This window comes from Podarcis bocagei (assembly GCF_964188305.1).
Source record: "Podarcis bocagei genome assembly, chromosome: 7".
Lineage (NCBI taxonomy): Eukaryota > Metazoa > Chordata > Lepidosauria > Squamata > Lacertidae > Podarcis > Podarcis bocagei.
Genome location: NC_138132.1, coordinates 90,895,700 through 90,917,763, shown reverse-complemented (window position 1 = coordinate 90,917,763; position 22,064 = coordinate 90,895,700). Strand labels below are relative to the sequence as shown.

Here is a 22,064-nt window from a genome sequence, read left to right as displayed (position 1 = left end):
AGCATTTCCCACAATTATTCCCCTACAGGAAACCACTCAGAATGTGACAAGAAGAGGTCAAAACTGGCCCTTTCTTGTCAAGTAGCTGGCGAAATGGGCAACTCTGGAGCAAGCCTGGGGTGACAGGAGCCTGTCAGAGAAGCCTGGAAGTTAGAGTGGCCTCCTTGGGTTTTTTGAGGTCACTTGGCACGCCCCCCCCCCCAGTGTTATGCACAGTCTTTCCTTGTTTTCCACAGAGGAGACTTTTTCTCCTCCTCACATTATCATCATCACCATTGACCTTAATTCCCCAGTTCTAACCCCTCTCCCATGCAGTCTGCCAAGGCAGCATGTGAGCAACAAGTTGGTGTTGCCTAAGAGTGTGAGCAGCTTCTAACCTTAACCCCTGCCACTAGGCAGCTGTGTGCTACAAAGCCACTGCTCTCAGCCTCTGCCCCTCAATCGGGGGTGATAATTGCAGTCACTGACTCACCTTGCAGGGTTGTTGTAAAAATGACTGAGATAACATGACAAAAGATGCTCTAAAAATGCTGCCTTTATTTTGGCTGCAGCTCAGCCGCAGAGCACCTGTTTGCCTTCAGAAGGTCTTATGTTCAATCTCCAGTGGCCACAGGCAGGGAGAAGTGGGGAGGGGGGCTGTCTGAAACCCCAGAGAGCCGCTGCCAAACAGTGTTGACAGTATTGAGCTAGCTGGGCCAATCGTCTGACTTGGTATAAGGCAGTTTCCTGTGTTCCTATTGGAGGAAGAGTTATGGCTCAGAGACAGAGATAGACTACCTGTTTAGAATGCAGGTGTTTCCAGGTTTAGTCCTTATAATCTTCAGGTAGGGTTGGGAGAGACCCCACCTGTAATCCCAGAGAGCTGTTGGCAGTAAAGGAAGACAGTTGAGGTTTCATTCTGGGGCATAATTTAGCCCAGGCCTTGCATGTTAGCAGTAAGTTCCACGGAGTCTGATGGACTGTGCATGGGGTTGTCACCTGAGAGTAAGGGCTCGGAGCAATTGCTGCACCACCTCCCAGTTTCAGTGACCATTTTGTGTATTCTGACTGTTGGCAGTGAGGATGTGCTGCAGTGCTAGCCCTATTCCACCCCTGGGTATGTCCCTCTTTTTTATCACCTTCACTCCCCTCTTAGCTTGTTCTCAAAATCTCTTCCAGTTAGTTTGTGCAGTATCTTTTGTCTGAGCATCTTTTTACATGATAAGAGCCCCTATGAACAGTCTGCCCAGGAGATTCTGGAGTTGGGAACTAAGATTGTAAGAAGGCTGTTCTCACCTGTCTCGGTTACAATCAGTGCTATCTCTGTTCTGCTGCAGTTTGGTCTCTCCCAAATTGTATGTTATTCGTCTCACTGTCCACTATTTAATGTCAGTTGCATAAGTTATGTTACAGTATTTACATAACATAAGTTGCATTCATTTCACTGAAAAGGGAATGTGAAAAAGATTTCTATCCAGGGCTGTTATCAGGGGTCCCACTCTCAGATTTCCTGCTCTTCCCCACTACTTTTAATCATATTGTTTTCTTTGCTGACAAGATGTCTGAGCTCCCTTCAAATCACGGTTGAGACCTGAGCCATCCACCATCATAACATGATCAGAGGCAAATGGATAGGCCTGTGCCCCGAGTCTGGGAAGTACCTACATGCCATGCCCCCAATTCTGTCTGTGGCATTTTGACCGGTGACAGCCATTTCACCACATGTGCATCATGGTGCTCTCCTTGAGGGGAGAGCCTGCATGTGTGAACTTGCTTCTGAGGCTGTTCCAATCAAGTCATGATTCCTTCACTGCAGGGAGTTGGACAAAGGGCTCTTGGGGTCCCTTCCAACTCTACAATCTCTGTGATTCTGTTTCACTGTGGTTGCTCATCATGATATCTGAGAAAGCCTTCAGAGAGTGAAGTGGGTTGAGCCACAGTGGCTTGCAAGCTTAGAATATCCATAAGAAAATACCACAGCAGAATCCAACCTCCCTCACTGCAAGTCATCCAGAGATGGGGTGGGTGGGGGGTGGGCTAAAGACTTGGAGCTTGAAGACCTTGATTCCTGCACTGCTTGAATCAGCTGGTTGATTACAGGACTAAGTCTGAGGCTGAATATCTCAACTCAGCCACAGACTTGTTTTGTGTCCTTCGACCAAGCATCCTTCACTTTAAGAGACATGCTCACAACACCATCTGTAACATGTGGATGATAATAATCCAGGGTTTCCTTACAAAAATTATACAAATTGATACATGGGCGAGTAGTGCTTTGAACACTTGGAAAGTGCCGCATAAGTTCTAAGGATCATTTCTTACTGTTTTAGCTACAGGTTATCTGGGTGACCACAAGCAACCTTTTTCAGACTTGTTTCCCAATGTGTAAAATCTGAATAATAGCAACCTGTTTCATAGGGCTGTTGCAAGAATGAACCTAGGTTGTGGGACCTGTGTCCCTCCAGATGTTTTTAGAGCCCAGCTTCTACCAGCTCCAGTTTACATGGCCAATGGTCAGGAATGCTGTGAGCAACATCTGGAGGCCCAAAAGTTATCCATCCCTGAATGAGAAGTTGTAACACTCATTGTGCAGCGGAAGAACCCATATCAGCCACCTCCAACCTACATACTGACTGGGGCTGATGGGAGTTGTAGTACCAAACAGGCGGAGGGCGCAAGGTTGGGAAAGTCTGGCAGTGAGACTTGGCCTCTCCCCCCAAATCTGAAATTTCTCCCCCTTCCCTTTGCTCAAACTATTCTTGCTTCCCCCCACATTGGACTCCAGAGCTTCCTATTAGCCTCTGACCCCACCATTCCTCTATCTCCTTCTCCATTTGTCTCCTTCTTCTTATGCCACACAGTCCTCTTGGGTGAACCCAATGCCAGCTTCAGCGACTGATGCCTTTCTTATCTCAAAGAGCAGCTGCCAGCTGAAGCAGCTGCTATGCCAACTGACCCCCACTTTTTTCTGCTGAGGGGGGGAAGGACAACCTCCCTTTCAGGCAGCACAGATGAGAGAGAGAGAGAGAGAGAGAGAGAGAGAGAGAGAGAGAGAACATAGAAGAGCCTGGCTGCTGTATCGGCCAAAGCATCTCTCTGGTCCAGCATCCTGTCATCACAGCGGCCAACCAAATGCCCTAGTAGGAAGGCTCCCAAACAAGACGTGAGCACAACTGCACTCTCCCCATTTGTGATTCCCCGCAGCTGGTATTCAGAGACATCCAGCCTCCAGCCCTGGACGCAGAGCATAGCCAGCATGGCTAGTGGCCATTGAGAGCCTTTAGGATATTATTTATAGAATGACATAAGCAAACAAGTAAAACAGGTCCTTGCCTTCATTAAATTTATGCTAGTCTAAAGTTACACAAAGGGGTGAATGAGGAGGAAGACATCAGGAGAAGGGAGGGGAGGTTAACAAGGGATGAATGCAATAGCCCAGTGTTTCCCAACCACTGTTCCGCGGCACACTAGTGTGCCGCGAGATGTTGCCTGGTGTGCCGCGAGATGTTGCCTGGAGGGAGGCGGGCGAGTCGGGCGGCGAGAGGCGGGGCGGCGGCGGCGAGGAGAGGTCGCCCAGCGCGGGGCTCTCGCCGTCTGCCTGCCTGGCTGCCTGAGAGCTCGGCGGGCAGCGCCTCCGTCCGCAGCGCCCGCCTCGCGGCTCTCATTCCCTGCCCCTGCCAAAGCTCACCCAGCCAAGCCGCGCTCTCCTTCCTGCCTCGCTTTGCTGCCTCCTCCCCCCCCCCCAAAGCTTGGAGGTTCCCCGGCAAGGGGGAGGGGAAAAAATTGAAACTTACACTTTCGTGCGTCCCTCCCGGCGTGACGCTGCGCGCTGACGTCACGGGGCTGTAATGGTGGTGTGCCTCGAGATTTTTTTCATCAAACAAGTGTGCCTTTGCCCAAAAAAGGTTGGGAAACACTGCAATAGCCCATAAGACTACACTGACTTTGTAAGGACAGCTCAGCTGGATCAGGCCAAGGGCCCATCTCCACGGCCAACTAGATGCCCCAAGGGGGAGCCCATAAGCCGGGCCTGAGCCCAACCCCACCCCACCCCACCTTTCCAGTTCCCAGCAACTGGCGTTCAGAGGTTTGTTGCCTCTGACAGTGCAGGCAGAACATGACTATCATGGCAGAAGAAGACAAGCAATGAAGACCCTTCACCCATTATCTGCTTTAGGTGTACGTTTAAAAGCATAAAGTATGAATGAAGCAAATAATATGTTTGCATGTGTCACAGGGATGTGCTTGTCAAGGAACCTGGATTGTCTGTGTGCCTGTTAAGTGCACACTTGTGTTGGTAGCAACTCAGAGTGTGAAAAGATGACCCAGAGAAAGACCACGGATTCACTGGTTCAAGAGTTTGCTTACTCTTACTGCTTTTTGCGCTAAACAAAAGCACAAAGCTGAAAATTGGGAATGACCTCTCTCCCTCCCCCCATTTTTATGTCAATTGCAATTATAATACGGGGGGGGGGGGTGAGTTTGCATTTAAATGTGAACCTACCTAATTTGCACTTCCTGAAACAATATACAAATCAACCTTCAAAATTCACACTTATCTGATTTTTGCAGAGCAGTTCTCCCAGCCAAGAAATGTATGCAAAAATGCATGTACTAGGGGAAGGTGTGCATATAAATGCATATACTAATGAAAATAGCAGATAAAAACACATTATTTTAGGGAAAACATATTAGGGGAAATTGCACGTAAAAACTAAGGCTTTAGGATAAATTTGCACTAAAATGCTAATGAATTTCATGATAACTAATACAAATTGATATAGAAATGTGGAGAACTGAATTTAAGATGGGGAAAATTAGAAACCGAGAGAAACTGAAAAGGGCAGATTCACCTCTCTCTTACTGCAAGGCAGCCGAAAAGTAACTGAGAACAATTGCCCACGGAACATATGGTAGACTTGCATAAAAGATGTTAGAAACTGGTAATCCAGCTCTCAGCAGATCATGGAAGTTTTTCCAGCTTGAGAGATGCATTTGCACAAACTGGAGGGATGGAGTGTTTTTTGCTTAGATTGGCTTGAAAGCAAGCCCATAAAAACTTACACTGGTCCAGAATGCCTGTTCCCACAACAAGAGCAGAGTGTCTGCTTTGCAAGCAGAAGGTCCAGTTTCAATCCCTGCCGTCTCCAGGTAGGGCTGGCAGTTTTTGTTACGATATAGAAGCAATGCGGCCGCGAGCTGCTGCTAGCTTGAAAGCAAAACATAATGGGAATGTTGGGACTGTTCCGTGGGAAACAGAGGCACAGTCTATTCACAGTGCGAAGCACTGGAATTAGTTCAGAGTGTAATATGAGCTGTACAGGAAGTACAGGAGGAGTTTGTCTCTCTGCTGTTGAACTTTGAAGAGAGCAGACGTGTTTCTCTGTAACGCTGCAAAGACAGAAATAAAGGCATGTAAATACGTTTCTGTCTATCTCTTTCCCCTGCCCGGGGGGGGGGGCAGGAAAGAGGGTGTGTGTTCTTCTCACGCTGAGAAGGATCGCCTATCGCGACCTTGCCTGTATCCTGCCGGGAAATGCAGACAGGGAGGTCAACGGGAGATCAAGCCGGGTGCCTGGAGAGTGGCCAGTTTCTCCTAATAAAGGCTTGATTCCCAACAGTTTTCCCTGCCTGCAACTCTGAAGAGCCACTGCCAGTCAGTGTAGATCATACTGAGTTAGATGGGCCAATGGCCTGACTTGGTATAAGGCAGCTTCCTAGGTTCTTATTCAGGATGATCAACAAGCACCGTGCGTGAAAGAGGCATCAAACACGTATTAAGCCTCATGTGTGCAAATACCCAGCAGCAGTTGTTGTTAGCATCTGTCTGTCTTGAGAGACAATGGAGTGCGCCTCCAGGGGTGAAGTTAAACCGCTGTGTTACCAGCACCAAAGTGGGTGCAGTCCTGGGCCTTGTGTCTGGAGGTCCTGGGCTGCCCACAGGACAATATCCTCCTCTTGCCCTCGCTGATGTGGTCCAAAGGAAAGCAGAGCAAGACATTTGGCACCAGCTTGGCTGCAGGAGTTGTTGGAAGGAGGCCTACAGGATGCTATCCAACAGTCTAAGGGACTCCACTATGGATTTGTTTAGAGTTTACACATAGAATCATAGAGTTGGAAGAGACTCTGGGTCACCCAGTCCAACCCCCTGCAGTGCAGGAATCTCAACTAAGGCATCCATGTCAGACGGCCATCCAACCTCTGCTTAAAAACCTCCAAGGGGGGAGAGTCCACAGCCTCCCGAGGGAGACCGTTCCACTCTTGAACAGCTCTTACTGTCAGAAAGTTATTCCTGATGTTTAGTCAAAATCTCCTTTCTTGTGACTTGAAACCTCCCCTCCAGAACAAGAGAAAACAAGCTTGCTCCGTGTTTCAGATGACAGCCCTTGAATAGTTGAAGATGGCTATCATATTTCCTCTTAATCTTCTCTTTTCTAGGCTAAACATACCCCGCTCCTTCAACTGTTCCTCAATGCAGGGAGGGAATTGGTATCCCTGTCTGACTCTCACAGAGGCTGATTAGAAGGAGATAAGCGCTGAACAATGATTCACACTGAGCCGCTGAGTGCAGACTCCTGGCTGAGTGGGACTTCAGAGCTCCCTGAAGCCCTGCCTTGATTGGTTGATTTTTCCTGGCTCATGACTTGTGAATTACTTCCCTGCTCCTCATGCTATCAAAGGTAGCAGTTGGATGAAGGAACACTGGGCATTTCAGGCCAGGTAACAAACACCTAGTTAGAACCCTCTAGAACAGACTTCCCCAACCTGCTGCCCTACAGATGTTTTGCACTAATACCCCCACCAATTTAAAATTGTGTAAATACACATACTTATTGGGGAGGTGGGAGAGGAGAGTAAAGCACTTGTTTTGCTGGTTGGAGGATCTGGAACACAGAGAGAAGGGACAGTGGCTGGAGAGAAGTGGGGAAAGGGAGAAATGGAAGAGAAGTGAATAAATGTAGGATGGGGAGCAAAAAAAAAAGTAGTGAAATATAAAAAGGAAGGATGAGGTGGAGCAGGATGGAGGGAACAAGAAAATGAATGGAGCTGAGGGAGGATGAGGAAGAGAAAAGGGAGGGGACAGGAAAGGCAGTCAGAGGCTGGGTAGATGGAAGGATGAAGACAAGGAAGTGAAGAATAGGAGAGGAAGTAGGAGAATGGTTTGCTCTGGCAACTTGGCCTAGCTCTGCTGCAATGCCTGTGCAGGTAACAGTAATAATGATGGCCATTCTCATCATTAATTATAGCCTTAATGAATACAAGTAAAACATAAATATGTACATAGGGATGAACTACCCCCCCCTCTTATGGTGCCCTGCCCCCTGAACTCTAAGGCTGGCTATGGTCCCTGACTGCCACTCATGACCAAATACTGTCTTGTGACAGAACCTTTTTTGGGATTGTTGAGACTCTGTGGCTCTTTGCGGAATGGGCCTCCTTCAAAGAGCGGCTTGATCTTCCTGTGCCGCTGGCTTCTGAAACAGGTGTGCCAGCCGGTGGCAACAAGGCCAACACCAATAAATAATGAACAACCTGCGAATGCCGAAAACAAAAGGGGGAGACTCTTGTCTGAATTATTGATGAATACAGAGAGAAGGATCCAGCAAAAAGATAGATAGAATATAATGACCTGTTTACCTGGTCAGTTATATGTGCTTCTTAGTGCATTGTCATCTGCAGTTGGACAAACATTTGCTGGTCTATGTTCTGAAGCTGCTTCTTGTAAAAATAGAACATGTTAATACAGTGGTACCTCCGTTTTTGAGCGTCTTGGAAGCCAAATGTTTCGGTTTCCGAATGCTGAAAAACTGGAAGTACCATATTTTTCGCCCTATAAGACGCACTTTTTCCCCTCCAAAAATGAAGGGGAAATGTGTGTGCGTCTTATGGGGCGAATGCAGGCTTTCGCTGAAGCCTGGAGAGCGAGGGGGGTCGGTACGCACCGACCCCTCTCGCTCTCCAGGCTTCAGGAAGCTATCCGCTAGCTGTGGGAGACCCAGCTCTCCCAGGGCTAGCGGAGAGCTTGCCTGCACCCAGAAGCTTGGGGCGCGCTGAGCTCCGCACGCCCCAAGCTTCGGGATTAGCGCAGTGCTCCGCTAGCCCTGGGAGAGCTGCGCGGCTCTCCCACGGCTAGCCGAGACCTTGCCTGCACCCAGAAGCTTGGGGCGCGCTGAGCTCCGCATGCTCCAAGCTTCTGGTGTAGCGCAGCGATCCGCTAGCCCTGGGAGAGCCCCGCGGCTCTCCCAGGGCTAGCGGACTGCTTGCCGGCACCCAGAAGCTTGGGGCGCGCTGAGCTCCGCATGCCCCAAGCTTCGGGATTAGCGCAGCGCACCTGGGGGGGAAATAAAAATTTTTTTCCTTTATTTCCCCCCCAAAAAACTAGGTGCGTCTTATGGGCCGGTGCGTCTTATGGGGCGAAAAATACGGTAATTGTTTCCGTTTTCGAACGCGCATCAGAAGTTGAATGGGTTCTGCTGCCTGTTTTTCAGTTTTCAGTTGCAGCCAGACCTTTGCGCCTCGATTTTCAAACATTTCAGAAGTCAACAGTCTTCCGGAACGGATTACATTTGATAACCAAGATACTACTGTACTGCACTTTGTTGTTCTCACCAATCTCAAATCATATTTTCCCTTATGTCTTCCTGTTTTAAGAAGGAATGTAGGATGATCCACTGTTTCTGCTAAAACCTACATTGAATATATTTTGTTGGCATAGAAACATCAAACCGTGCCCAGAGGGCTTTTTTGCATAACATGCCAAGAAGACAGCCTGAACCAACTTGGTGACTGCCAATTGTCTTGGACTACAGTGTGCAGGCTGGGGCTGATGGGAATTGTAGTTCAAAACATCTGGAGGACATCAGGTTGGCAAAGGTTTACATTACATCAAGTTTTACATTTCCGGGGGTGGGAGAGGGGATTAAAGGGTTTCCTGCTCTTCATAACAAATGTTAACTGGCTGCCTTGGAGAGCTGATTGTCGCCAAGGATTATGACCCCTTAAGACCTAAGTTACAACCTAATTTAAGAAGTTCAGTAAATGAGTAAATGCTTTAATGCAAGTCATAGTCTGAAAAGATTTGTTGAAATAATACAGCTGCCTGTGTCTCCCTGTGACCCGGAGGCAAAATCCAGAAGCAAAAATGAGCTAACTGGAGTGAGAACATGGAATCTGAATTTAAAGGAGGTAACATCAGCCAGACCTATAATAATAATAATAATAATTTATTATTTATACCCCGCCCATCTGGCTGGGCCTCCCCAGCCACTCTGGGCGGCTTCCATAAAAACCAAAAATACAGTAAAATATCACATGTTAAAAACTTCCCTGAACAGGGCTGCCTTCAGATGTCTTCTGAATGTCATAAAATGGCATCTACATGTTAAAAGTGCTTTTCAGAAAATGATGCACAGCTTCCCCCACTTTTCCGAAAGCTAGGCTTGCTCTCCAGCTATTAAAGATGCTTTAGCTGAACACAAAACCACTTCAGAGGGTTGAATCATCCGCTGTGTCTCTGCAGCCAGGCAGGCTAGAATCCAGAACACATCGGCAGCAGCACCGTGGCCTATTTTTAAACAAGGTGTGCATGAGGGGAGGGAAGCATCTACAGTAGCTAGCTTGCAACAGGGTGTGGTGAGGATTTGCTGCCCTTTGGCAGAGTAGTCACCTTAGCAGAACAGAAACCAAGCCAAACCTGTCCTTTGTTTGGAATGTTGTTGAGGAAAAGGGCCAATTTATGGAGTATCTCAAGAGAGGCTCAGAAAGTTAGCTTGACTGCAGAGGTGCATTAACCACTTGCTCCACTTTTCCTTTTGCCGGAATGATGATGGTATGCATGCAAGCAATGATAATAGAATCAAAGAATTGTAGAGGTGGAAGGGACACCAAGGGTCATCTAGTCCAACCCCCTGCAATGCATGAATCTCAGCTGACAGATGGCCATTCAATCTCCGCTTTAAAACCTCCAAGGAAGGAGTCTACAACCTCCTGAGGGAGACTGTTCCACTGTTGAACAGCTCTTAATGTCAGAAAGTTATTCCTGATGTTTAATTGGAATCTCTTTTCTTGTCACTTGAAGCCATTGGTTTGAATCCTCCCCTCCAGAACAGGAGAAACAAGCTTGCTCCATCTTCCATGTGACAGCCCTTGAATATTTGAAGATGGCTATCATATCTCTTCGCAGTCTCCTTTTCCCCAGGCTAAACATACCCAGCTCCTTCAGGTGTTCCTCATCAGGCTTGGTTTCCAGACCCTGGATCCTTTTTTAAAAAAAATGATATTTATTAAAATTTCAGAGAAAAGAATTACATAAAAACAAGAAATACAAAAAGTAAAAGACAAAAATAAAAATACAGGAAAAATATAAAATACAAAATACAGAATAAAAAAGTAAAAACACTTACAAAGGAAAAGAAAAAAGAGAAATAATGAATCAATCTTTCCATGCCTTATATTCATATCCTTGTTTCCCTGACCTCCTCATACCTCCCTTTTTTGTGTTCCAATTCAATTAGTTAATTCAGCAATTTCTTTCCCTCCTTATTATCCTGATCTTTAATCTTAATATATTGTAGCATTAAATTTTTACCTATTAAAAATCCAATTTTTCCATATTCTTTTATACCATTACAGCTAGAAACCACTTAACTTCAATCAAACATCATTCTAACATTCATTAATTTTGCAATATTTCTGTAAATAGTCTTTAAATTTCTTCCAATCTTCTTCCACCGACTCTTCTCCCTGGTCTCGGATTCTGCCAGTCATTTCCGCCAATTCCATGTAGTCCATCATTTTCATCTGCCATTCTTCCAGAGTGGGTAAGTCTTGTGTCTTCCAATACTTTGCAATAAGTATTCTTGCTGCTGTTGTAGCATACATAAAGAAAGTTCTATCCTTCTTTAACACCGATTGGCCGACTATGCCCAGGAGAAAGGCCTCTGGTTTCTTCAAGAAGGTATATTTAAATACCTTTTTCAATTCATTATATATCATCTCCCAGAAAGCCTTAATCCTTGGGCACGTCCACCAAAGGTGAAAGAATGTACCTTCAGTTTCTTTACATTTCCAACATTTGTTATCGGGCAAATGGTAGATTTTTGCAAGCTTGACTGGGGTTATGTACCACCTGTATATCATTTTCATAATATTCTCTCTTCAGGCATTGCATGCTGTAAACTTCGTACCTGCGGTCCATAACTGTTCCCAGTCAGCCATCATTATGTTATGTCCAACGTCTTGTGCCCATAAGTAATTTCGTTGTCCCCGAAGGGGGCAATGACAATAAAGATATTCTTATTCTTATTCTTATTTAATCATTGCAGATTTCACCGTTTCATCCTGAGTATTCCATTTCAACAGCAAGTTATACATCTTTGACAAAGTCTTAGTTTTGGGTTCTAACAGTTCTGTTTCCAATTTTGATTTTTCCACCTGGAAGCCAATTTTCTTGTCCAAATTATATGCCTCCATTATCTGATAATAATGAAGCCAATCTCGCACTTTATTTTTTAGTTTTTCAAAACTCTGCAATTTCAATCTGTCTCCAACTCTACAATTCTATGATTCTATGATTCTAACACTTGCCAGACCTTCTTCTCCCTTGCAAGTTAAGATGAACTATGCAAAAACCAAGTTGACCTGTCAGAATTGGATCTCTCCATAGAGTCCCCTGATTGTTAATTTAATGCAGGGTTTTTCAGCCAGAACTCTGTGAGCACCTTGAAGAGTTCCACAAGAAGCTTACAGTCTCTTACTTCAGCTACTTCATATTCCCCTCTTCTCCTGGCCATCTCCTGCGCCCTGCCAGTCATAGGCTGCTTCCAGGCACCCTGTTTACTGAGCACTCGTTTTTCACAAAATTTGTGGGAAGCATAGAAGACATTGACTATTTATTGAGCATTCATTCTGGTATTTTGGGAGCAGTTATACAGAGTTGCATCAAGGCAGTGTTAACCCACACTTTCCAGTGCATTTTCCTCATCACCTTCCTTATGGCAAAAAGTTTGGTGTGTGTATGTGTTGCCACCTGAGACTTAATTCCAATACCAACTTAATAGTGTCACCTGAATTTGCTTTACCTTTACCTAACTGAATCACACCTGAAAATAGCAATGGTCTGGAAGTGCCTGGTAGACCAGTTCAGTCTTGTGATGCCTCTTGGAATCTTCCATTTTTCGGGGCTGAATATACAAATCCAGTCTCAATTTGTGAGTAGTGTGAAAGGCAGGGTGTACCCTATGTTTTACCAATTTATTACTAGTTTCTACATAGTTTGTCATCAAGGACTGCTTCTCCCCAGACCCTGCTATCATCCTTTGAGGCTCTTCTTTGTGTGCCTTCACCATGAGAATTCTGGAGGGTGGCAACATGAGAACGGGTCTTTTCCGCAATGGCTTCCCTCTTGTGAAATGCTTCCCCAGGGAGGCTTGTCGTTATATATGTTTAAGTGACAGGCAAAAACATTCCTCTTTTTCCAGGCCTTTGGCTAATGAAGCAATCTATGGTCTTTTAAACTGTGTATGTGTAGGATTGGTTTGTTTGTCTGTTTGTTTTTTCCAATAGTATGTATTTTTGTGTTTTTATATTTTAAACCAAGAAGGGTGGTATAAAATTGTATTATTATTATTATTTGGTAGCAGGGAGGGTATGGGGCTGGGGCTTTTCAGGATATCACAACGTGTGACATGGAGTATTTGACTAAGAAGGAGTTGAAAACCACCATTCTGAGGCCTCTTGTACCTGTTCTCTTTTAGGATGACAGCAAGGAGACCGATGGCAGCCTCCTGGGTGATCCAGGCCAGACTCCCCCCGGGAGGAAGGAGAACGCGAAATGGCAGAAGCCGCGGCTCACCCGCAAGGCTCTGATGAAATGTTGCTTGGTGAAGTGGATCCTCTCCAGCACTGCTCCCCAGGGATCAGGTAAGGAGTGCAATGGAAGCGTCTGCTCTCTTTTGATTGTCTTCAGCAGTGCAGATATTTGTCATTTTTGAGTCAGTAACAGTTATTCCAAAGGTGAATGCAGTGCATCAAGTTCAGTTCATTAGACTAGAGCAGTGATGGCCAAACTTGGCCCTCCAGCTGTTTTGGGACTACAATTCCCATCACCCCTGACCACTGGTCCTGTTAGCTAGGGATGCTGGGAGTTGTAGTCCCAAAACAGCCAAGTTTGGCCATCACTGGACCAGAGCATGGTGCTGCTAATGCCAAGGTGGCAGGTTCAGTCCTTGTATGGGACAGCTGCATATTCCAGCATTGCAGGGGTTGGACTAGATCAGGGTTTCCCAAACTTGTCTCTCCAGCTGTTTTTGGACTACAGCTCCCATCATCCCTAGCTAGCAGGATCAGGGGTCAGGGATGATGGGAATTGCAGCTGGAGAGACAAGTTTGGGAAACCCTGGACTAGATGATCCTCAGAGTCCCTTCCCACCCTGTGGTTCTGTGATTTTATGATTCTAAGTAACAATAGAACACATAGCTATTTACCTTCGCACAAGGGCAAATCCTTGTGGTTAGCAATCCCCACACAGTGCATCCTTCATAATAACATAATAATAACAGCAAAACATCATAATATTAACAGCAAAGCTCTATTACAAGTGGGAGACAAAGAATATAAAGTAATCAGAGAGTTGGAAGGAACCCTGAGGATCATCTAGTCTAACCCTCTGCAGTGCAGGAATGTGCAGCTGTCCCATACAGGGATCAAAGCTGCAACCTTGGCATTATTAGCAACACACTCCAACCAACTGTGCTATAAGGCCAGGAAAACTGTTTACACATCAAGATATGAAAGCATAAGATTGCCAGTAAGTGCCATGAACACGATGGGAATACAGTATTAAACCATAAATACAGATGCTAAACATTCCAGATGTATACATAGTATGAGGCAGGATGCTGTGGGTTGTGTTCCTTATTAACATAACTAATAAAAGAGCTCCAAGTTGAAGCAAATATGTCTGTCTTCAAAGTGCCACATAAAACTCTTGATTTTGGGGTTGGTTCTCTAGAAATGAGATATGCCACACTTTCCACTATGAAAGAGTAGGTCCAGTTGTGTCCCTCCAGTGTTTAGCAATCGTTAGTCTTGCTGCCATTAATAGGTGCCCAATTAGATCTTTGTCAGAGACGTCCAGGCTCTATTAACAGAAAGGTCTGAGAGCAGTAGCGTGTAGTCAGTGGAATAGGGAGACTAGGCTAGTCCCCAAAATGTTTCTGGTAAATTAGAGTGTAAAGTATTAAAGTCTGGCCCCTCCTTCCCAAAGCCTGGAAAGCGTCTGCCCGGCTTAGGCAGGGAGGCGTGGTGCTCACGTGCGCAACATCGTCACACGAGTGACATCGCTCTCGCAAGCTGTTGCTTCCGGCCCTAACTATTCCCCTATGAAAAAATTCACTGCATGTCACTGTTTGAGAGCGCGAATTGGTGGGTTCATAATTAAATTTTGGGCTATAATTTCATCAAAAATGGAAATGTCATGTGGCCTAGAGATCCCTAGGCTGAGGAGTTTATTGGTTCAATCTCTGGCAAGTCCAAGTGTGGCTAGGAATTGCCTCCATCTGAAACCCTGCCAGCAGTGGCGAAGCTGTATGCTCTGGCACTGGGGGCAGAGAGCAGGCGGGGGCGGGGCTGCTGCGCATCCCGGGGGGATGGTATGTGTCCTGGGGGCGTGGCACATTGCCCATGTGGGCATGATGTGTGTCCTGGGGGTGTGGCGCTCAGTGCGGTGGGGGGGTGCGCGGCGCATGTCCGGGGCGGGCACGAGGGTACCCCCCTCTTTGATGGTGCTGGGGGCGGTACGCTCCCCCTGCCCCCTGTTCCTCCGCCAGTGCCTGCCAGTCAGTGAGTAGACAATGCAGAGGCATCCACTGTCTGCACTTTCCAGAAACAGCCGGGAGACATTTTTGTTCTTTCAGCTGGGAGGCTTGGTCTCCACCACAGGGACTTCTTGTTAGGGTTTTAGTTTTGTTTTAAATGTATTTGCTGCTAAACCATGGTGGTTTAGAAGGCTAACAATAACAACAATAATACCAAGCTGGAAAATACTGAGCTAAGTGGACCTTTGAGAGTTTGGGGATCAATTCCCTGGGCAGTAAAAGCTGCCCCCCCTCTCTCTTTGGTCCCTCTGCTGCCCTTGTTCCTGGATTTGAATAGGACAATACACAGAAATGTAATTGGCAAAGCTCTGACCACTCGGCCAAGCGGACCCTTCACAGTTGTTTAAAGGCAGGGCCAGAAAGCAGACTGGGCTGCTGGGGTGATCTTTTGAGTTGAAGTTCAGATAGGCCTCACCCAGGGACTGAATGTTTTTCTTGGGCATTTCTCTGCTACCAGTGAATGGCCAGTTCAACTGTCATTCTTCTGCCAAAGAAGCTGCAGGGTTGGGTGCTGGGTGGGGAGTGATGCACATGCATTCTGTTCCTTTGGTGGACAGTTCCAGATGGGGGTTCATATCACAAACGGGTCGTTCAGATTTGCTTCTTCTGTGTGTGCAATTGGCACGAGAGCTTGCACGTTTCACAGAAATTCTGCTGTTTCCTGTCCAGTGAATGGGGCTTGATGGAACGTTTTGCTCTGGTCCTTCTCCTTAATTGCTACCCGGAATATTTGGCCAGCTAACTCAACCTGTGAAGAGCAAGATTTTGCCACAGCTATAGCTGGCTTCCAGGAGGGAAGCCTATTTATTTGGAAGGGGCTATTAGTGGCAGATTGCCGTTGGTGGGTCAGTCCCAAGTGGGATGGCTCAGAAGGGGAGTCATCCTTTTGTGTGTCCCCCTTTGGGGTATGGGGAGGGCAAAGGTGATTGGCTGTTGGTGGACTTCCTCCTAAATGAGCGTGGAGATGTGTGAATTTGCCCAGCTTCCAAATGAGAGGGAGAGGCTGGGAAGTTGCTTCTGCCATGAGAAACATAAAGGCAGCTCACAAATATATATCCAGCGTGATTGGTGGGTATTTTGTGGTTTTGCTATTTTATATTGTTTTGATTTAGTCATATAATATTCCTTTTGTATTAATATGCAGTTTATCGCTTTGGCAGCCTTTGGACCAAAAAGCGGTCCATAAATAGACCATCACATCACATTGTATAACATATTCTCTCCCACACTCTTCCAGTTCCAGGGATGTGCACACCTTAAAAAAAATCTTCACGTGTGCAGCAGCAAAATAGAGGCGTTGTGTTTTTTTGTTTTTTTAAGGAATGGAAATGCAACATCTGTTTCTTTGGGGGGTTTAAAAAGTAGTAGTAGTAGTAGTAGTAGTAGTAGTAGTAGTAGTAGTAGTAGCAGCAGCAGTAGTAATACTGTTGCCTTGCAGAAGAACTCTGTATTAATTTGTTGATGTTTCTGAAGTCAAAATGCATGTATTGTGAGGTCAACTCCACACATGCACTATGTAAAGATCTTGACATTATCTGATTTTGCCTTCTGGAATTTAGGGTGCCTGAAACTGGCAATTGGTGGAAATGGGAAAATTGGTAAGTTTGGGCTACTGGAAGCAAAATGGTGGTCAGCTGAGGAGCAAATGGTTTTAGTGGGTGTGCCAAGAGTGACCACTCACCAAAACAACATGACAAATTACCCACCAAAAGGATGCGCTAAGAAAACTCCCCACCAGCCAGCTACTATGGCAGATTTATAAGTTTTTACTTTTCAGAGTTTTTGTTTGTTTGTTTTTGTTTTCGCAGAAAGGGAAAATCTGGCTTTGATTGGGGAGGGGTACAGGCTGGCATTTGGGTTTTAGCAATGTTGTGTGAATGCCATGAAGAACCCGAATGCAGCGCTCCTTCCAGAGCAAACTCCTTTCTGGAAGCTCCTTCAAAAGAACTTCACTTTCGATTTGTACCCAGAGAAGAAGGGACTGAGGACCTAAAGTACATATTGTTGGGTCACCGGCTCCCTCTAGTGGCAAACATACAATTTACTGTCTGAACTACTTTTTTAGCAAAGGATTGTCCCGCTGATGCTGCAACCTAACAAATCTGACTTAGGAGATACAAGTCTGCCCAGTGTACTTAGGGGTTGCCACCTTTTTAGCTGGCCCTGTTCTGGTGCTTTTAATGCCACTCAGACATTTGGCAGCTGAAGCTTTTTCTGACATTCAAGGGGGATAGTTTCACTTGCTGATGTTCCACCTCTATTTGTTCCCTGGTCAAATAATATGTCTACCGTAGAAAATGTCCCCAACATCCCAGCAGCTGGGATGCAAGAGATCAGAGCGATGTAGCCCTGTATCTTCCAGCTTCAGCTTTGTGACAAAGACCTGGTCTATGTAGGGCTGGCCATGTCATTCAGCAGAATGAGGAAGCCACCTTGGGGCAGAAGCAGAGGGGCAGGAAGTAGACAGACCCGGGGGCCTGCCAAGCTAGCCTGATGCACTCAGGTGCCGTGAGGGTACCAACATGCTTTGAGCTGGCCCTCGATATAGCAAACAACTGTACTAACTCAATAATGGAGCATCTGCCTCAAACGCAGAAGGCTTTATTTATTTTATTTATTGTGTTTATATCCCACCTTTTTGTCCAAGGAGCACAAGATGGCATACATGGCTCTCCCTCTTCCCAATTAATCTCCACAACAACCCTGTGAGGCAGGTTAGGCTGAGAAGCAGCGACTGGCCGAAAGCCACCCAGCGAGCTTCATGGCTGACTGGGGATCTGAACCCTGCTCTCCCTGTTCCTAGTCTGACACTCGACCCGCAGCAACATGCTAGCTCTCAAAGGTTCGGTCATTGTGGGGGTTGGCTGGAAGATCAAGACTGGAAGCACCTTGGAACAGCCTCCGCCCCCAGTCCTTGCTTACATTACTCTGCAAAGGGCTATACGTAGTGGTGACATACGTGTAAAAGACAGCAACATTCTGGTGTGATGTGGTGTGGTCCAAGCCTTAGTGTGAGTCAGATTCCAGGGACAGTGATGGCTTTGTGCGTACTTCTGCAGCCACTGCAACTCCACACCATCTCCAGGAAGGACTGGCAGAGAGGCATCCTGGTCTGAAATCTGGAGTGCCACTGCCAGTCAGTGCAGGCTGTACTGAACTAGATGGACCCATGGTCTGACTTGGTATTAGGCAGCTTCCTATGTTCCTGTGTTGCTCTTAGGTACAACCTGGCAACCCATCTCTGATATAATAAAATGGCCTCTTGAAATAGTTTACTCAGCTACTTTTGTTTCTAAGAGTCCAGTTGTGTTTTGCTTCCCATGAATACCATGAGCTCATGGTGACGCTGAAGGTTCTCAAGCCGGTGGGCCTCACTCTGGAACTGTTTGCCACAAGCAAAATACCTTGCAGAGCAATGTCAGCTACCATTGTGTTCATACAATCTGTGTTTCGTAGCAGTGCATCAGGCTGGGAGACAAAGCACAGGAAGCCTGGTCTGTTTTTCTTGCAAGCCCTGTCATGCGCCTTCTTTATGCCCCCGTGGTATTATCTGTAGGGAAAATAAGCAGAAAATATGTTTATAATGACTCTTGATCCACATTCTTGATGATTGTGGTTGCAACACATATTGGGTATAACACTGAAAATTAGCATTTTAAACCAGCATTGTTGATATGGAATTTGCTGATGGAAAGGATTGTTTTTATTTATTTTTTCTAAATCATGGGCTCTTGTTTAGAAAGGCAAAACATCCCCAGGGCAGTTTGAATGAGCTCATGGTGCCCGGGGGGGGGGGGTCACATGCATGCCAGAGGGGTGTGTGGGTGCATGCCAGGGTGTGTTCATGTGCCCGGTTGCAGGATGTGGAGGGTGAAGGAGCCTGCTGTGACACCCCAGCCCTTCCCACTGACCCCGCTGGAGGGACCACCTGCCTGCCCTCTCACTGGTGCAGGGGGAGCCCAGACAGCTGACATGGCCCTTGATGGGCACAAACTAGGCACCCCCATGTTGCACCCCAAGCATGGACCAGTTCTCATCTCAGCCACACTAGGAGAGGAGTGCTGGGCCAGGGTGTGGTGGGGGCGCCTGCATGAGGGTGCCTGCTTTGCGCCCCCTCAAAAATCCATGCGCAGGGCCACGGCCCCTCTGGCACCCCCATGCTATGCCTCTGCAAGCTGTTATCAGTCAGGGCACTGGGATCCTTGCCATTCCTCAGCAGCAACCGTAGGCGCCAACTCCTAGGGGCCAGGATATCTTTGGCCCTCCCAATAAAATATTTGAGCTCCCCTCCCCCCAAGTTGATGGACATTGCCATTCAAATGGTGTGTGTGCACTATGTAGGGTGATCAATTAGGCGGGGTGGGGATTACCCACTCCCCATATTTTGTTCAAGTTGGCACCCCTGACAGCAAGTAGCCTTTGACAGCCTGGCTGAGTTGTCTGTAGTGTGTCTCCAAACTGCCAGGCCAGTCTGTAAGTGTGACTTCGCACTGACCCAGTTCAACAGTGACTGTGATCCACACAGTTTAACATACGGTAACTGAAACTGGAGATGTTGGTTATAATAACAATAATAACAATTTATTATTTATACCCCACCCATCTGGCTGGGTTTCCCCATATTGCTACCTCAGGCATAGAAATGAGTGTGATTTATTGGGTGGATTTTGCACATGCCTTTTAGAAACTAACAGGACAAACAATGTCTGTATCTGAAGCTCTGACACAGCCTTCTTGGAAATGCATCATGAGCTGGAGTGCTAAAGCCATGATGCATATCAGATTATGCTAATATATAATATATCAGGAATATTGCTGCTGCTTGTGAACTGCAGGTGATGAGCAGGCTGATCTTACTCCACAATATTCTTATTCAGAAATTGCTAATCTTCAATTGTAGAAAATAATAAACTGGAATCAGACCCTCAAACAACAACAACAACAACAACTTTTGTATGCTATACTTAGGAACCGTCCAAGGTTACAAAACAAAATGAGTTGTTCTTCTTTTAGACTTGTCTGCTGATTTCCGATCCTTTAATATTTTATTGTCATGTTTGCAACCTTGAGGTCTCAAAACTTACTTTAAAGAGAAAGCCCAGCCCCCATTTGTGGCCTTGAAATTGTATACTTCCCATTCTCAGTCTTGCACATCTGAAATCCTGCAAGATCTCTAGGCAAAGGCATCCATAGTTAACACTTTCAGTAGGAGAGGAAATCCCTGACTGTAAAAAACAAACCATGTTTTGTCAATGAGAAATAAATCAACCAACCTTTATTGCAGTTTACAAACCTAATCTGAAACCCAGATTGCGGCTTTCAGGAGAGCATGTTCCATGAACCCACCTGTGTATTTTCTACACTGGCCTTGCCAACCTGGTGCCCTCCTAATGTATGGGACTACAACTCCCATCAGCCCCCGCCAGCACTGCCGTATGATGCTGAGGCTGGTGGGAGCGTGGCCATGTTGGCTGTGGCTGATGGGAACTGTGGTCCAAAACATCTGGAGGGCACCAGGTCAGTACCTTGTATCTGCCTTCTCTCGGTCAAATACCTTTTAGCAGGGTTCTCCCTCCTCCTTTTTCCTGCCCTCCTGTAGTACTGTTACTGGCATGCTGAGCCCAGAACTTTAGCTGGTGAAGCTTTCTCCATCAGTGACCTCCATGCCAGGAAAAAGCCACACCGGTCCAGTGAGGCCTCCTGCCTTCAGGACCAGCCTGGCCTCTCTCGGCTGATGCTCCCAGGGTTGTTTTTCAGGGTTGAAGAACCCCAGCTCCAGCTTTTCCTCTGTGCTGGTGTCCAATAACACAGGGGGAAGCAGGAATGGTCTGGTGCTGAGCTCTGTCACTGATACACCTTCCCGTGGGATCAGTATTTGTGGACACAGCATTTCCTAGTCTGAGCTGTAAACCAAGGGAGGTGGTGGTGGGGAATGGACTGAGATATCACCTGCAAAGGAGGAGAGGAGGCTGGTTCTGCACTTGAACGGAGAAGCAACTTGAGCCTGGCCAGTTCAGAGTGCGTATAAGAGGGGGGAGACCACCTTAAGAGCCTACGACAGCTGCTGGCCCCCGGTGGTTGCTGCTCTAGGGCTGAGAAATCAGTGTGGCTCAGGCAGGGCCACGTTTAGGTGACAAACGTCAAGGTTTGTCATTGCCCAGAGTGTGTTGCATGAAGGAATGGGACTTGGGGGGGGGCAGTTCCTAGAGCAAGCTTCATAAGCCTAGCGCCTTCCAGATGTTTTGGACTACATTTCCCTTCACCCCCAGCCAGAGCGGCCACGTGATGCTCTGGCTGATGAAAGCACAGCTGTACTGGCTCTGGCTGATGGGAGTTGTGTTCTGAACATCTGGAGAGCCACAGGTTCCCCGTCCCTGATCCAAGTCTTACACGTGCATCATGTCATATCTTGGCTACAGCAGCATTTCAGGTCCCAAAATAAAATGGTTGCAGAGGTGCTGACTTGGTGGCACCAACCAGAGACGCATGTGCCATTGTGTCATGACATCACTTGTGCCATCACATGTGTGCGAAAATGGGCTCCGCGCTCGGCCACCTCCCCTCGCTGCCTTATCTCTGCTGGCTGTCCACTGCCCCCGTAGCAACTAGGCCTTGATTTCAGCAAGGCATTCGACAAGGTGCCCCATGATATTCTTGTAAAGAAGCTGGTAAAATGCAGTCTTGACTATGCTACCACTCAGTGGATTTGTAACTGGCTGACTGACCGAACCCAAAGGGTGCTCATCAATGGTTCCTCTTCATCCTGGAGAAGAGTGACTAGTGGGGTGCCACAGGGTTCTGTCTTGGGTACGGTCTTATTCAACATCTTTATCAACGACTTGGATGATGGACTCAAGGGCATCCTGATCAAATTTGCAGATGACACCAAACTGGGAGGGGTGGCTAACACCCCAGAGGACAGGATCACACCTCAAAACGACCTTGACAGATTAGAGAACTGGGCCAAAACAAACAAGATGAACTTTAACAGGGAGAAATGTAAAGTATTGCACTTGGGCAAAAAAAAATGAGAGGCACAAATACAAGATGGGTGACACCTGGCTTGAGAGCAGTACATGTGAAAAGGATCTAGGAGTCTTGGTTGACCACAAACTTGACATGAGCCAACAGTGTGACGCGGCAGCTAAAAAAGCCAATGCAATTCTGGGCTGCATCAATAGGAGTATAGCATCTAGATCAAGGGAAGT

General features: G+C 46.8%; 1 protein-coding gene across 2 annotated transcripts in view; it reads left to right on the top strand.

The window, feature by feature from the left end:
* KCNIP3 (potassium voltage-gated channel interacting protein 3) overlaps positions 1-22,064 on the top strand; it is a 128,402-nt gene that overhangs the window by 16,001 nt on the left and 90,337 nt on the right. For both annotated transcript variants that reach the window (XM_081201012.1, XM_081201013.1), the window contains exon 2: positions 12,735-12,900. In XM_081201012.1, the coding sequence (XP_081057138.1) occupies positions 12,735-12,900 (166 nt within the window). The remainder of the gene's footprint in view (positions 1-12,734; positions 12,901-22,064) is intronic.